General features: G+C 31.7%; 1 protein-coding gene across 2 annotated transcripts in view; it reads left to right on the top strand.

Annotated features, from left to right (window-relative positions):
* Nucleotides 1-17,153, top strand: part of LOC139523335 (hemicentin-1-like) — a 70,540-nt gene extending 53,387 nt beyond the window's left edge. Inside the window, exons 40-58 of one of the 2 annotated variants that reach the window (XM_071317214.1) lie at nt 162-461; nt 828-1,136; nt 1,642-1,947; nt 2,364-2,660; nt 3,929-4,231; nt 4,586-4,891; nt 5,476-5,775; nt 7,338-7,640; nt 8,255-8,560; nt 8,905-9,204; nt 9,427-9,681; nt 10,107-10,409; nt 10,905-11,156; nt 11,556-11,819; nt 12,637-12,768; nt 12,997-13,114; nt 13,358-13,426; nt 14,955-15,011; nt 16,163-17,153. In XM_071317214.1, the coding sequence (XP_071173315.1) occupies nt 162-461; nt 828-1,136; nt 1,642-1,947; nt 2,364-2,660; nt 3,929-4,231; nt 4,586-4,891; nt 5,476-5,775; nt 7,338-7,640; nt 8,255-8,560; nt 8,905-9,204; nt 9,427-9,681; nt 10,107-10,409; nt 10,905-11,156; nt 11,556-11,819; nt 12,637-12,768; nt 12,997-13,114; nt 13,358-13,426; nt 14,955-15,011; nt 16,163-16,436 (4,754 nt within the window). In that variant the 3' untranslated portion in view covers nt 16,437-17,153. The remainder of the gene's footprint in view (nt 1-161; nt 462-827; nt 1,137-1,641; nt 1,948-2,363; nt 2,661-3,928; nt 4,232-4,585; nt 4,892-5,475; nt 5,776-7,337; nt 7,641-8,254; nt 8,561-8,904; nt 9,205-9,426; nt 9,682-10,106; nt 10,410-10,904; nt 11,157-11,555; nt 11,820-12,636; nt 12,769-12,996; nt 13,115-13,357; nt 13,427-14,954; nt 15,012-16,162) is intronic. The other variant, XM_071317215.1, reaches the window with a different exon arrangement.
* The last annotated feature ends 866 nt before the right edge of the window (nt 17,154-18,019 follow it).

The following is an 18,019-nucleotide window of genomic DNA, read 5'->3' as shown; positions in this document are numbered from 1 at the left end:
GTTGATTTTTCACTCTAAATTAAAATATCTTGTACATTGTAATAATCATTGGGAAAATACTGGTTGCTAAATTAATTTCTTGAAATTTTGACAATTGAAAATGTGTGTATATCTTTCCTCTTTAAAAGGATAATTTATGTATTATTCCTCTTTTATTGCAGATATACCAGTTGTTCAGATCCCAGACAATTACCAAGTAGAAATCGGCCAGAGTGTTGTAGTTGTATGTACAGTCACTTCCAACCCTGCCCATACAACTGTCCAATGGAAAAGAGTGAATAATAACCAGGAAACTAACCTTGATATTAGTGATTCCTCTCAGTACCAGAACGGTAACTTACAGAATCCATCTCTTACCATACTGAATGCTGCCACTGATGATGAGGGCTACTACAGATGTACTGCTACAAATTCTGTGGGAACTGGTACCAGTGCTCTTAGTTATGTTGATGTAACAGGAAGTAAGTATTGGAAGGCCATTTAGATAAGTCTGTCATTTTTTTATTTTTAGACCATAAAAAGCTAAATTTAATTGGGAGGGCAAATTTACAAACTGATAGGGGTGTTAAAATTATAGTTACTGTTTAGATACTTTACATTTTATGCATAAAACATTTCCATTTATAGCTGCTAATTCAATTGTATCCTGTAGTCACCCTTCTGTTACGTTTATTCAAATTCTTGAAAGGATATTTACAGGTGCAAAATTAGGTCACCACAAATTTTCTTTCACAATCCTTTTTTACTTGAATATATTAGACTTGAATAACCAAAACATAAAAAAAAGAAGGCTTAGAGATGGTGTAATTTATGTTAAATTATTTCAGATATCCTTCAAGTCACAGTTCCACAAAACATCTACAATGTCAACTATGGACAAAGTGTACAACTTGTCTGTACCGTCACTGGTTCCCCAGCAGTTACAGATGTCTACTGGGTCAAGGTCAGAAACAGTGCATCAACAACTATCAGAGCCACAACTATGGATAATTCCAAATACTCAGGTGTTTCCCTCAACAATCCATCATTGACCATTCTTAACGCCAATCAGGACGACATCGCCGTGTACAAATGTTACGGAAGGAATGTCGTAGGACTTGGTGAAAGTCAACAGACACAACTCAATGTCATTGGAAGTAAGGGACTTTTAATTATAAATTTGCACACTTTCCAGTAAAATTCATATGTTCACAATGCTTATATTAAAATGGCACAAAATATAAAATTAGACCAATTGTTTAATGACGTCTTGGGTGTCACAGTGTAACTGATTCATAAAAATTGTTAAAATTATTTGTCACTTTCCTTTAAGTCAAGTTTAAGATTGTTTTGACAAAAGGAATGTGATCTCTTGCAATTTCTTTATTTCAATTGTCTTCAATAGTCCATCATCATTAGTCATATTTACTTGAAATAAATCTAGAAATGCCTAATGGTTATGAGAAGTTCTCTTTTTGTTGATGAAATAAGCAAGGGCATTCAATGGGTAGGCAAGCCAATGAAATCTTATTTGATAGAATTATTCTCTAGCACAACTTTATAAAGTTTTGTCTCATTTGTCATATTAGATAGCAAGAACTGTATACAATGAAATGTACATAAAAATCCACAGTTAAATAAGCTTTTTTCCCCATTTTTTAGGTAAACCAGCAGTTAATGTTGATACAAGTGTTTCTGTGACATTAGGAAATTCTGTCACACTTCAGTGCACAGTCATTGCAACACCTTCTGCTACCATGGTACGCTGGAACAAAGTAAGCTCTAGCGGCACCTCAACACCAGTAGATGTAACAAACAACCCCACAAAGTATGCAGGTGGCAGTCTTAGTGTACCATCATTGACCATTTATAATGCCCAGAGTACAGACGAGTCTACCTATACTTGTCAAGCTACAAATGCTGTCGGCACTACAGTCAGTTCACAGGTCAACTTAGATGTTGTTGGAAGTGAGTAAACAATCATATACAACAACAACACCAACAATTTTTATTTGTTAATCAAGATCTTGTTGGGTATACATCATTTAGGGATCAGCCTAACTACACTAAACTAAAACAAATGATAAAATAGAGGTACATGTAAACCCTCAGTTTTCAATTATTTGGTTTACAATCATAGGTCAAAGACCAGTAAATATATTTGAGATGAATATTATACATAGAACTAATTATAAACATTTATTTCTGAAACTCACATTTCAAAAAACTTTTCGGTACATACACTAAACGGAATAAAAAATTAATTGGAACTCACAATTTTTAAATAACTTTTTGATAAATATATAACTAATTAACTTTTCTTGATATTTAGATAAGTTTTTGATAAATACATGACTAATTAATTCTCTCTTGATATTTTTCAGCCATACCTCAGGTCAACATTGGTCAGAGCCAGTACAGTGTTACCATTGGTCAAACAATCACCTTGATCTGTACTGTCACAGCTAATCCCGCCCACACAATCGTGTACTGGAGAAGGAATGTCAATGGTGTATTTACTGACCTCCAATCAAGCAATAGATACACAGGATCTTCAGTATCTAACCCGTCTCTAACAATCACTAACACTGTAGCCGGAGATATCGGAGACTATAAGTGTTATGCCACAAATAGTGTTGGTACTGGGGAGAGTGCACAAACTTTATTAAATGTGGTTGGCAGTAAGTCAAATGCTAGCATACTAAGTCATGGTGTTTTTACTGTGTTTTGCTTTCACTTTTAATGTTAATAGCAGGGTGTGAAAGATTTGGTCACCTACCTAAGATTTTAACACCTTTTCTATGATGTGGTTTTGTTATCTCTAATTTCCTAGTAGATTGTTTCCTATTTTTCTGTTTTCGCAGAAGAATTAAGAAAATTGGTTTTTAACTTTTAATACGCTTGGTCAATTCATTTGAACATCTGAAATATTTCTAATTCTTGATAGTAAGGTGAAAAATAAGATATAGCTTGTTTTTTTCCCCTTTGTGGGATAAAAGATATATTTCCAAATGGGAGACAATCTATGTTAGAATGGAAGGGGAGACAACCATTGGTTTGAGTTGTGAACTAACTGTTCTATTGACAAGAACGACATATGTTAAACCTTGCAGCCCTATACACAGTATGGTATGGCCTGAAAATTTCACTAATTGAACATTTTGTTTCAGAAATAATTCCAACTTTTTATTTGAATTCCTTTGTAGGTTTAGCTTGCAGAAAGAAAATAGTCATAGCTTTATTTAATTTTCAGAAAACTGGAACTGTGATAGAAGGATATTTGTTGAACCGAAAGGTTTAAAAAATGTAACTTTCTGTTTAGAGATATAGTTTTAATAAATTAAGTAAATATAACTTAGTTAGTTTCACCTGATCAGCTAAAACAGCTACTCAATTTAGGGCATTTTATTTATTATAAGATACACACAATTTTATACACACATGAATTTAAGAAAACACTTTCTGTTGTGAAGTAGAACATCCTTCAATTACCTAACTGTTTTATCTCTACCTGATCAGGTAAAAATAGCGATTTATTTTATTTTAGAATGACCCCTTGAAAGCTGAAAAGAAGGACAACCTGTATACAAGACTTATTTTATACTTCACTTATTATTAGTGGAATCAGGGGGTTATGTTTAAAGCAATTATAGTTCAAAACAATGATTACTCTTGTATTCAATACAATTCTCTCAAACCATTATTAACAAAAAAGTCTGTCAATTTTCATTATTTGATGAATTTTGGTTTTCAATGTGCAGTATGTCATTTATTACAAAAACAGCAAGTTTTGTGCTGACTGTTAACAAACAATATTTTGGCTTGGACTAAAATTTGTACCAAATTTAAGAAGAATAATGTGTTTGACTGCAAGTAGTAATTTTTGTGAGACCTGAAGTTTGAAAATTTGAACATGATATAAATATCTAATTAATACTGTTTTGTTTAGGTGCTCCTGTGGTCAATGTTGCATCAAATGCTTACTCGGTCAACATCGGTAACTCAATTACATTACAATGTAACGTCCAAGCCAATCCCTTCCATACATCGGTGAAATGGCAGAGAGTTGATGTCAATGGTAATGCTGTAGATATCGATATGACAAACAGTCGATACACTGGTAGTGAAGTAAACTCACCATCACTGGTCATTAGCCAGACCATGAAATCTGATGAAGGCCGATATGTGTGTTTGGCCACAAATGCTGTCGGAACTGGACAAAGCCAGCAGACATACTTGACAGTTGTAGGAAGTAAGTCTAAACCTCTTTTAGATTTTAATCAATATATTTGTTTACAGTTCGTTGATTTATAACTTTTACTTCTAACCTAGTTCATATTATAATTTAGATTATTCATTGTAAGAAAGACTTTTGATGTTAAATTCAAACGTATTTCACATGAACTTTCCTGCTTACACAATTTCACCCAAAACTTGATGTAACTTGTTGTTTTGTATTTGTTTTTTGCGTCTTTTTCCCCTGGTATAGGTGATTGGTGTGGTTTCATTGTCTGATTGTCTGTCCTATATTTTGATGATTGTTGTTACCCTTTTAATGTATAATAAAAAAAAAATCAAAAAAAAACTTTTTCTATTTTGAACTTAGGTACTCCAACCGTAACTGTAGACCAGCTACAATACTCAGCCAACAAAGGCTCCGACATCACACTACAGTGTTCATACACTGCCAATCCTGCTGCCACCATGGTCAGATGGGAGAGAGCTAATGGAAACAATGTCGTAGAGATCGGAGATACCACCAATAATAATAAATATGGTGGCTCTACAGTCAGTTCACCATCACTTATTATTTATAACGCTGAAGAGAGTGACGAAGGAAATTACAAATGTAAAGTTACAAACAGTGTCGGAACAGGAATTAGTACAACAACCAATCTCGATGTCGTTGGAAGTAAGTTGCAAAGTTAATTTATGTGCTTTCATTTATTTTCCGGGATTCCATTTTTTTTGCAGATTGTGGGGAACATGTCTTTTTTGTGGAATCTCAATTTCAGGGTTTTAACAAACAAGCCTTCAGAAAATATGTTCTTTGTTGAGCATTTAACTTCATGGTTCACCTGCTCCCATCACAAAAATGGTATCCCAGAAATTAAAATGAATCCACAATATGGTGTTATTAAAAAAGTCTCTGTCCTTGTAGTATTGACCTTACTAGAAGGTCTTTTCAAAGTTTCTTAATTTGATTCTGTAATTATATTCAACACAAGTAATAGTCTTTACTGGGAAGAGGTCATAGTTCACTGCAATGACAAAAATTTATTTATCAAATTGTCAATTTATGAAATGATTTTGTTTCATTCATTAATTTGGTGAAAAATTATTAAAAGTTGTATTTGAATTCTTGTATAGAGTTTCCTTTCAGAAATTGTCATTGACTTAGAGCATAGTTTTATAAAAAAAAGTATACACTTAATATTAATTTTCTTAAACTTGTATAGAATACACTGTTAAATTTGATGTTTATAAATGTTTCAGATATACCAATTGTCACTGTACCAACCTCAGCATACACTGTCAATGTTGACGGCTCTATCACTCTAGCTTGTCAAGTTACTGCTGACCCAACCCACACTCAGGTCTATTGGCAGAAGGTTACAGGAGGCAATACACAAACAATTACTATAAATGGAGGAAAATATACTGGATCTTCAGTTACCGTTCCTGCTCTTACCATTTCTAACGCTCAGTTTGCTGATGCAGGAACATACTACTGTTTTGCCAGAAACAGCGTCGGTACAGGATCAAGTACTCAGGTTGTCTTAGCTGTCTCCGGCAGTAAGTATTGCGTAATTTTCACGTTCCAGCATTCATCCAATTAACTTGTGTTTTATACGATAATAATAATTGCTGATTGTACATGTATCTCCATTATGTAGTTGATAGTTTTAACAGCATTTCATATAGACCCGACGAGATCCTGCTGGATTCACTTGCTTATTTATGTAAGTTAGCGTGCTTTGTAGATGGAATGTAATGTAGTGTAGATATAGCATTTTAGGTATTTAAGGTTAAAATTTGCCCTTTAAGTAAAATAATTATCATTGTATTCAATAACTTTTATGTATTATAAAGTATAAAAAAGATAAAGATTGTGGTAAAAGGCCTTGTGATCTTTATTTGGTTTGGAAAAGAAAAATGAAGGTTTCAGTACATCATGAATTTGAGTTATATATAAGGCAACTGTATGAAAAGTTTTGAAATTCATGTATTGATAAAATTTATTTAACATTGAAATTGTTCTATTACAGCAGTTTCCTTGATTATAAGAAAAATTTATGTTAAATGTTTAATTAAAATTTTTACTTTAAATATAATTTCAAATTTTATTATCATAATTTAATATAAAAACATGACCAGTTATTATGTCTGGATCACCATTTGGTATATGAATAAAATTTATTTTTATCCAACCTTGATTAATAAATTGTTGATAAATGAATAAATTTGAAAATACATTGATTAAATGGAAAAGTAAGAAAATTCATACTGATAAAATCATTAATATTTATTGAACTATGAACATACAGAAATGTAAAAAAAAAAATTGAAAGAACTTTGTTATAATTCTGTTAGTAGAAATTTATTTATAACAATATTCTCTTCAGTAAATAAATATTTTCTGTCTCTGGCTTTTATTCATTAGTATATTGCTGTGCTTTGCATGCTTTAGACCTGTTTTGAGTAGTTTGTATTGCATGTGCTTTGGATTGCTGTTTTTAAACAAGAGAAAGCTTCCTTTTATTCCATATATTCTGCTTTTAGGTTAAACAGAATTATTGACAATAAAAAAGGTGGAAAATGCACAACCACTATTATTATTATTATGTATTGTAGATTGTAATATTTTGTTTTAGCATGTTATACTATTACAATAGAAATGCTAAAAAAAAGTGGAACTTTGCAATTAGGTTTTAAAAAAATGACTTATAAAATACTAGTTCTAGAAAGTATACATACTTAGATATGACAGACTGAGACACATATCAATGTTGATAAGACATTCACAACGACCCAACAACAAAATCAAACCAATAAGAGGAGGGTGAATGATAAGGGTATTTATGTATCTTGGATATTTTTATTTGTTGCTTTTTTAGTTAGCAGTAGACGAAAAAGCACCTGATGACTCAATACAAAAGAGATGTTGGGAATAACAGTAATTCATGTTGAAACAAAAGAATACTTAGATAAGCATATACATACGAAACATAAAAAAAAACTATACATGAATGATGAATTTCTGTAGAATTATTTAAAGCTTTTAAGAGAGCTTTCAAAACAGTATTTTATTTACTACACAAAATTCCTATATATCATGTTTATCCATTAATTTTCAGACACCCCAAGTGTCAGTTTGACCCAGAATGCCATGACTGTCAACTACGGAAATAACGTTACTATTGGATGTGTTGTCTCAGCTAATCCATCTCACACGTCTGTATATTGGCAGAAGATTTCAGGAGGAAATACAGTTACTATTGACATGTCAAACACAAACAAATATGGGGGAGGAACCGTGGCATCACCATCACTTAATATAATCAGAGCTGATACAAGCGATGCTGCTAATTATGTCTGTTTTGCTGCCAACTCTGTTGGAACTGGTCAAAGTAGTCAAGGAACTCTTACAGTTGCAGGAAGTAAGTTATTCTAGATGTTGTAAGAAGTTTTATCTGTGTAATATTTTGTCAGAGATTGAGGGTAGTCATGTACTCTTACTGTAGCAGGAAGTAAGTTATTCTAAATGTGGTAGGGAGTTAATAGCTTTATAAGACTTTTTCAGACCAGGAGTAGTCAAGGAAATCAAATTGTTGCATGAAATAAATTACTCTTACTTTCCTGATTTTTGCTACAACAATGACTCTAAAAAAAATGGCAGTTCTTGAAAATGTCATTTAGTAAGAACATGATCTTTTAGAGAACCATTGAAAAAAACATAAAGTTTACGAAATTGTCTAAAGTTATAACAGTTTCATATTCCACCCACATATCTTTTATAATAAGACTCAGAATAGTTAGATTTGTAATACGGTATATATTAAATGATCAGCAAACCTTACATTTTAAATTTTAAATTTTTTTCCGTGTCAAGTGAAGAAATATCATTTCCCTCACAATACAATAGAAGAATCTGTATGTCTAACTACATATAGTTGTACCAATATATTTTATGCACTTAAACAATATTTTGTGTACATATTTTCATATAAAGCCAGTATCAATTTTCTAACAATTTTGACATATTTATTTGCAGGTGTACCCGTCGTTACCATTCCTCAGAATCAATACACTATCAATGTTGGCACTGATATGACTATCCCATGTAATATCCAATCCAATCCACAACACACACAAGTATACTGGACCAAGAAAGTTGGAAATAGCGCTGCACAAAATATACCACAGGGAACCAGTGATTATGGTGGTGGTAACGTAAATTCCCCATCGCTCATCATCTACAATGTGGAGGAGGCAGATGAAGCCCAGTACAATTGTTTCGCTGTTAATATCGTTGGAACCGGATCAGCTTCATCACCTACATTCTTGAATGTTATTGGAAGTATGTGTTTTTTTATTGTTAGAAAATGAAAAACTGCTCTACAGTTTTTTTGGTTTCTTTACAGGCACAATTTGCACACAGCAAATGAACATAGTGTTAACTATACATTTAAATTTATATGGGGAATAGGAAGATGTAATATTTCATTTGATTTTTGTATAACTAATCATTTTATTTAATGATTTAGAGAAATTTTACCAGAAAAGTGCTTCAGATTCTCATAATATTCAAAAAAAATATTTTTACTTCATATTGAACCTTTATTCCACTTTATTATATTTTTTGGTCTAAAAAGGATAAGACACAAGTTCAACAAATAAGATTGTCTTCTCCTTTTATTTCAGATCCACCAGTAGTTACTGCTAGTATTCCTAATTCAGTAAGATTAGGCGACCCTGTAACTATCACCTGTGTTGTAACAGCCAATCCTGGTGCTACCCAGATCAGATGGAAGTTCATCACTAATAATGCTGAGAGTGTTATTGATATAAATAACAATAACCGATACACTGGGGGCACTGTCCAAACACCAAGTCTGACCATTAGTCCAGTTGAAGAAGTAGACCGTGGAAGTTACAAATGTGAGGCTACAAATGCTGAAGGAACAGCTTCAAGCAGTCCAGTCTTTTTGAACACAGTTGGAGGTAAAAATGAATTACAATAGAGACAGATATTGTTTGCATAATTTTAATATGAAGTGCTTCCACACTGCAAATTGAATTAGAAAAATGATAGTTTGCCTAATACATTTTCCCTTAATCTACTTTTCACACAACAAAATCAAATTGGAAACAGTCATGTATGTCTGTTAGCTAATTTGAATAATTAATGCATTGTAATTTAACAATAATCTCTTTTGATTTCAGACCCTCCAACCAATCTGGCCATCAACCCAAGTCCAATAACTGTGGAGGAAGGGGAGGTAATCACTGCCACATGTTCTGCCACAGGAAACCCAAATCCTACATTCGAATGGAGAAAACTTGGATCTGATAATGTTATTTCCAATTCTCCTGTACTGACAATAAACAATGCACAGGAGAGTCACAAAGGCACATATATCTGTAAAGCTATTAATACAATGGGTTCTGGAGAGGTTCAGACCACTGTAACTGTACACTGTAAGTAGTAATCAGTAGTAAAGAAGTTTTTCTTTTTTTAATTTCTTTATTTGTTTTTCAATAGTCAGAATTTTACATATCCCTACACTACCACATAGTTTTGAAGATGAATATTTCCTTTGTAGTCTTTATTTAGTCTTTATTTTACAACTGGTGAAAAACAAGCTGATTATTTGTCAATTTTTTAATCAAGATTTTAGAAATTTTTATAGAGACGAAAACCTTCCATTTTAGTGCCAAAGTCTTACTTTGTGAGAATTAAACAAATCGAAGTAACTAGATGTATATAATGTTCTTAACATACTGTGGATTCATTTATTTTCGAGGGTACTAATTTTCGTGGATATCTATCGTGAACAAAACAACTCAGGATAAAAGTTAGCTCAGCTTACAATAATTAAATCATCTTCAATTTTTTATTTTAGTTAAACCCAAGGTGACGATTACAACTACACCCGTTCAAGGAAAGAAGGGCCAGTCTGTTGAAATTCCATGTGAATTCACATCTAATCCATTCGCAACAAGTGTTATTTGGACCAAAATAGTTGGCGGACAATCCAGTCAACTTAATCTGAACGGCAACAAATATCAAGGAGCTACTGTCACTCATCCAAGTCTGACCATCTTAGATTTACAAGCCTCTGATATTGCTGATTACAGATGCTCAGTCCTGAACAATGTTGGTGTTGGAAATTCTAACATTGGAAGGGTTGATGTAGACTTGACCGGTAGGTTTGATGATTCATTTTACTGCTGTCTGTTACCTATATTATGCTTGGTGTTCAAAGTTGGACAATTTGGATTACGTATACATTGTATAGTTAATAGTGAATATTCAGAGTTGGACAATTCAGTTTACATATTCTAAAAATTTGGAATATTTTGATGTTTTTATTATTGCAAAAAATGCTATATGATCATGATGATATAGGTTTTTGAATGATAAAAAATTCCATTTTTGATTTTGATAACATTTTTTGTACCAAGCATTTCCTTTTTATTGTTAAACAATCACAAAAATGAACCACCCTAAAAAATTCTGAATTTATATAACCATTATTTACCTTTTTTTTCGCATGCTTGTCTGACAATCGAAATTTTAAAATCATTTAGGTTCAAAATCAAGTAATTTAAATTAACCTTTGAATGTTCCTGAAGGAGCTAAAGCATGGCATATACAAGGATGACATTTAAATCTTGAATTACTACTTTATTTATTTCAGTTGCACCTTTCGGTATCATGATAACACCCAATGGTATTACTGTCCTGGAAGGAAACGCCTTTTCCATGTTCTGTAACGCTACAGCAAATCCTTCTCCTCAGTATGAATGGTATCACAAGGATACTAAAGTAGGAGATGGACAGACATACACTGTACAAAACTCAATATGGACTCCTCATGATGGACTGTATACCTGTAAGGCTTACAACAGTGCAGGGGAACAGCAGGCAACAATTGATGTTGATGTTAAATGTAAGTATTGATAGGTCAATATTTATAGATTTATTTACCGATGATTCTGTATTTCTCTATTCTATTTGAATATTCATTATAAAACATTGTGTTATTATTCTGTTAGGTGTAAAATACCAGATATGTGCCGAAGTAGTATGAAACAGTTGTTGAATTTTAACATATTTAGAGCTAAGAACAAAATTGTAATTACGTTTATTAATTGGTTATTCTAAATACAGTTTGTATTAAATACAAAGATCATAACCATAAAGCCCCCCCCCCCCCCTCTAAAAAAGGCAAAGATGTATGCAAAATGAGTTTGCCATCTTTCTCTGATTTTACAGGTAACATTTATAACAATCTTTTCCTTTATAACTTTTTTTGTACACATGTAAATTCTGAGAATTTTTTTTACAGATATACCCGTCAGTGCTGTTACCACCAATTCATTCAGCAAACGTCTGAATTCTCCAATTACTTTGTCATGTGACACTGATGCCAATCCGTCTGCTATCAGTTGGCAGTGGAAATACAATAAATTCATTTTGGACGGACAGACTGAGAAATTGTACACTGTTGACATGAATAATGAACAAGATGCCGGACAATACACGTGTATTGCCTACAATGAAGTTGGACACTCCGCAGACATTCATTTCAGTGTTACTGTGGATTCTGGACGTGAGTGCACATATATCAGTATAACATCAGCATAGTTTTTTCAATGGAGATTCTCCACATCAATAAAGTGGCAGCTGTTAAAGTATGCTTTACAATTCTTTTAGAATGTTAGAATTTTTAATGCCCCACGTAGGCGCACTATGTTTTTCAGTCTGTCTGTTTGTTTGTTGGTTTGATTGTTTGTCAGTCTGTCCCGTTTCAGTTTAAGTTTTTAGTCAAGGTAGTTTTTGATGAAGTTGAAGTCTAATCTACTTGACACTTAGTTTACATATTCCCTATGTTATGATCTTTCTAATTTTAATGCCAAATTAGAGTTTTGACCCCAATTTCATGGTCTACTGAACATAGAAAATGATAGTACAAGTGGGGCATCTGTGTACTATGGACACATTCTTGTTTTATTATGGAGTACACTTATAAAGCCCATAAATGATTATTCATAAGACAATGTGTCAGCCCTAAAGGGTGGATAGGGTACTACTTTGATGTAAGCCATCTGGCAAAAACAATGTACCTACAATGATGGGTTTTTTAAAACAGATGTTGGTGAAAAAGATTTCAAATTGAAATGAAGAAATAATACTTAAGTTTGCTTCATACATATTTCCCTACCTCTATTTTGAACACACACAAAAAAATCATTGTCAAAATGAAGCATACAAATAGATAAAACAAAAATTTAAGGCAAAACAATAATTTAATTGAAGATGACACTTTCAGCTTGTTTCATGTTGGTTTTTTATATTGACAATCGCATTATTCAGAAAAATGGCATGATTCTTATTTTAATTATATTTTTTTTTAATTTTTTTTTCAGTAACAACTCCTGGTACTGGAGCATCAGTGGCTTCAGCAGGATTGACTGGAGGAGAAATAGCAGCTATATGTCTAGGAATCCTGTTCTTCATCCTGCTGCTCATTGTTCTGTGTGTTTGCTGTATACTTCAAGGTAAAATTATCTTATAATTTTTTTGAAATTTAAAACTGCTGTAATAAAGGATCTTAGAAATAAATAGAAGAGTTAATTAGGTCAGATGATTCAAAAATCTTTGTTCAATATTTATAGGACAATAAAATATTTCAATTTTAAGGAAAAAAATACTTGCAAGAATTTTCCTGGTATTATATAGGTAAAATGGTGAATGATAAAATAATAGATTTTATATTTATTTTAAAGGTTGTTGTGCAATGTGCTTTGGCGCTGGAGCAGGTAAAGACAAAGAGAGACGTATTACACCTGACCATGAGAAACTGGATATTCCAAGATTCTATGAAGTACCTACTGTTGTCACTAGGTAGGATTCTGACTTCTCAAATATTAATTTAAAATAACTACAACATGGCTGTAAATTAACAGTTTTCTGTTATATGTTTTTGACTGCATGAGTACTTGCAAGAGTGTCTATTATTTATTGTTGTAATTATTAATACTAAAACTGAGTACAGTGGATATAAACCTATCAGTTTTATCAAAGAATTCTATTACTTATTAAGAAAAATCAAGCAGATAGAATATATTTATTGATTGTTGTTTTCAGGGAGCCATCAATGATTTCCAAGAGAGATGTATATGTAGATACTGTTCCAATGGCCTATGGTGCTGCTAGGTAAGAAATTAAAATATATATACACTTGGATGGGAAAATATTTCTGCCAAAAAATGTTTTACTTTTAAAACCCAGTAATTTTAAAACATATATTTTATGGACAAAATAATATCTCTTTACTGTGGATTTATAAATGTTTTCATTGATTGAGGAAATTTTGCATTTTCCTGGAAATTTGATTTCTAAGTTGTGCCAAAGCTCAAAGTCTGGATTTTTGTACATGGTTCTACTATACACAAGAAAGGTACGAAAATTGGTATCCCAAATATAATGATGAATCCACAGTAAATATTTTGTCAAACTTATTGATTGTACTTTCCCCAGTCCTTTATAATTGCAGCTTACATTATGATTACTGCTTTGGGATTGAATGACAGAGAAAAAAATCAACCTTTTACTGATAAACAAAGATTGATACCAGATTTTTATGCCATTTTTGTTCTAGTTAATCACATACTTAAGGTAGTGTGTTCTGCGGGAAACAAGCGTTGAATTTGTTATAAAGGCACCTGATTCTTTTAATTTATTTTTTAAAACAGTCTCATTGACAAATAGACCATGTCTCCTCTTGTCTTAACTTGTGTTAGTATTTACTTTTTGATTTTAATTCCAAAGCAGTAATCTAATGACTGATATTCATTCCAAAAATGTTTATAACATAAACAATATATATATAATATACATTTTGTACTATATAATATGTAAAAAAAACTTATGGCTTTTATATTATTATTTATATCATGGGATTTTATTTATTAATATCATACTTATAATCAGAGGCAGATTTAGTGGGGGTGGGCTTCCAGGGTGCCGTCCTTCCTTTTTGTATAAAAAAAATTGTTGATTAATTAGGGAATCACTGAACCATGACTGGAGGGGGTCCTCTTTGGCAGTCAAGGGGGCCCCTTATGAAAAATTCCTGGATCTGCCACTGACCATTGCTTAAGAATTTGAATCAGTCTTTATGTTTTTACACTTGAAGGTCTTATACATAAGTTTTGTACTTTCACCATGGTACCTGTAAACATGACCCTTTTTTTGGTATGCAGTTGAATAAAACTTAATCATAGATAAATGTGTGTTTCATTCTAGTTGATCTACTATTGACTGTGCCCTTACACAAAAATGCCCTTACACAAAAAACTACCAAAAAATGTACTGGCTAAAAAATTTTAGTCATTGATCAAATATTTGGTATATTATTGTATAACAAAGAGTTAAAAATTAGCTTTGTTTTTTTGTTCTGGTTTAGAAATATAGTCTTTGTTCACATCTTTTATTAGTGTCTAGGGGTTCCTATCATATCACAAATTTGTTTGTTCTTCTTAAAGCAAGAACATGCCATGCTTTAGACTTTTGTCTGAATTTTGAAGGAAAAAAAAATCTAGAGTTTTCAGCCCATGAATGACTGAATGCTTAAAATGCTTTTTATTCAGTTTATACTAAATCCATACTAAAGCTTACAAGGTATAATTTCAAGGTTTAGCTTTGCTTTTTAATATTCCTATTTAACATGTTTTTATTGCAGACCTCAGAATGATTATGAGATTACTAAGTACCGAGTCGTAAGACCTGAATATGATGTGTAAGTAATAGATATATCTCTCTGTTTTCTGTATAGGAAGTCTTTGATTTGATACTGTGATAAATATCACTAAAAATTATTCCCAAACATTAAGTATGGATCTGCAATAGGTAAAAACGTGTCTGTAAAGACTCAGAGATTTTGTGAATATGTCATTCTTATTGTTGTTTTGAAAGAGGGTGATTGAAAATGATTAAAGACGATTACCCTTGTGTATACATAGGTAATGCAAGAAAGAATCCCCAAAATCTCCAGTACTCCATGTGAAAATTGTTCTTAAAACCAAGAGAGAATTTCAATTGACCATACTGAACCGGACAGTACTGAAGGTTTATTAGAGAAAATATCTTCAACAAACCAATATATTTTCTTCCAAATGGTCTCAATCTAATTTATAAAAAAACAATGAAAAGTTATATAATAAATAACTGGTCATCAAATTATTTGCTATGGTAGCAACAAAAATTATAAGATGTTTTTATATATTCTTTGCCAAAATATAGTTTATTTATCTCTATTCCCAACATATACCATTATATAGTACCTATAGATTTTCTCAAAATATAAAATTTAATATCAGGTTAAATGTGATGCTCCAAGCATTTCTATTCAGAAAACTATACAGGGATAAAGGATCAGCCTGTTTGGGTGTCAAGACTTGACTTATTTAAAAATCCTTTATATTTTTTTTTTTACAAAATGTTGGCTTTACAATTAAGCTTATACTAAAAAACATATATTTTTAAAAGCACAGATTTATAAGGGATAATAATTTTGCAAGGTATAATTTGCTTGACTTATTTAGCCTTTGCTTTATACTTTATTATATTTCTAGAGAAAGTCGTAATGGGTGATGTAAGGTCATTTATAAATTGATCAGTCACATTACAGAAATTTGTTGTGGTCTGAATTGTGTCAATATAAAGATAAGAAGATGTGGTATGATAGCCAATGAGACAACTACCCATCAAAGTAATGGATATAAGCAAAAATAGCAACTAAAGAATAGATATTTAAAGGAATATAAATCCTGAGTATAAATACTGTTAATAATATGACGGTAGAGGTGACATCAAAGTTTAGCAAAGTGTCTAATATTTGAAGAATTCACTGAGCATGATATCATTTAATTGAATCTTTATCTTTTTTAGGGGAGAAAGATATGTATCACATTCTGCTGCATCCCGTCCATATTATCTACCAGCTATTGAATATACTTATGATGAAGAGGAACGTAGACGTCGCCGCAGGAAGAAGAAGAAGAGCAGGCACCATCAGGACGAACTCCGTGGGGATGAGCAGATTGTGCTAGAAGAGAGAGTAGTATCAAATGGAGGCGGAGATATCTATCGTACTACCTCCTCTAGAACTGGTAATGACGTTGAGGTTATTGCTGGACCTGAGTACTACTTTGAAGCCGAGTAATAAACTGTTGATCATTAAACTTTAACAATTCAAATGCTTTCACATAATAATTTTCTTGCTAAAAAAATAATCAAGTTAATCTTGCTCAATTTATGAATTAGAATCAACATTTTGTAGTTTAAAAGTAGGAATTTTTTCTGATACATACTTTTTTTTCGTTTTTCGTTAAATGTTTTCATGAAGTAGTATTATAGCAATGCTACATTTGTATCTTAAATTTTATTGAAAATTTAATATTTGTTATTTTTAAGAACTGTTATTTGAACGTGATATTTGCTGAAAGAATCAAAACATTCCACTGTTAAGATTTATTGTTGTTTTCTGAAATGCAAGTTAGTGATTTAATTGTTTTTTATCATTTTGTTAATAAATTTTGTACAATTTTTAAGAATTCTCATAGTGAATGTTGCATAATAGTGCTCCATGACAGTTTGTTAAGTATGTATCTAGGTTTTTATTAATTTCATTTTATACAGGGTATATGCACAAAGAAATCCAGGATGTAATCTGTTCTATGTTTTAATATTACAAGCTTTTGATATTTTATTTTACATAAAAATAATTCCACGTTATACATATCCTCAATTTTATATCAAAATTTTGTACATTGTTTTATATAGATATTTTTCTAGACCAATAGATTTTTTTATTATATATATGTATACATCATTTGTAACTATGTCACCTTATAAGATCAAATAAAAGATAGAAAATCCATAACATTTCATGTTTTACTCCGCATACCAAGTTGGTCTATGAATTATCATAGGCAGATCCAGGGGGCCTTTCCTGGGAAAAATTGGTTGATTATATAAGGAATCATTGAAGCATGACTGGAGCGGGGCCCCTTTAGGAAAAGTTCTGGATCCGCCACTGATTAATAATTATATGCTCTACTGCAATGTCAAAAGTGTGAACTGCCTGAAGTGTAAAAAAAACGTCATTGCTTTGAGGATACCTGAAAATATATTTGAATATAGTAACACTGTGTACCTCCAGCTGTTTAGTGAGAGCCAAAGGATCAGTAACCCTTACCAGAGAAATCAGAGCTGAAAATCAGTGGCAATTTATCATATATCATAGCCATATTAGTATATGTTTAAAACAGAAACAAATTTATGTTTAAAAGCTAGTTCTACCTTCCCCATGAAAAATAAATTTGCTGCTAGTTAACAACAATATTTGAAATAAAGAGATACAAATTAAGATGGCATACACTCTTGGAAAAAATATTTATGTTCACAAACATATGTCAGTATCATTTTTCTAGTATATGCCTCATTGTGATACCTAAAAGGATAAAAACGGTAATTTTCAAAATATTACACAGAACACCAGACCACTTCAACAACAGACTGTTATGAATAAAAAAAACCTGACATAAAAGTTAACCTTCAAAGAAATATACATGGTCCTGATAGTCATACTTAGCACAAACCAATGGTGACCAGGGGTTGAACCAGTTATAGAAGAAGAAGAATTATTTATTATAGTGCAGCCTGAATATTTGAATACAAACAATGTTTTAAAATACAAAATAATCAGCCAGCCAAATAGGCTTATGATGTTATAAACCATGTGAT

The sequence above is a fragment of the Mytilus edulis genome, chromosome 5 (assembly GCF_963676685.1).
Source record: "Mytilus edulis chromosome 5, xbMytEdul2.2, whole genome shotgun sequence".
In the NCBI taxonomy this organism is placed as follows: domain Eukaryota; kingdom Metazoa; phylum Mollusca; class Bivalvia; order Mytilida; family Mytilidae; genus Mytilus; species Mytilus edulis.
Note: the sequence above shows the minus strand (reverse complement) of the source record. Positions and strands in the feature narration are given on the sequence as shown.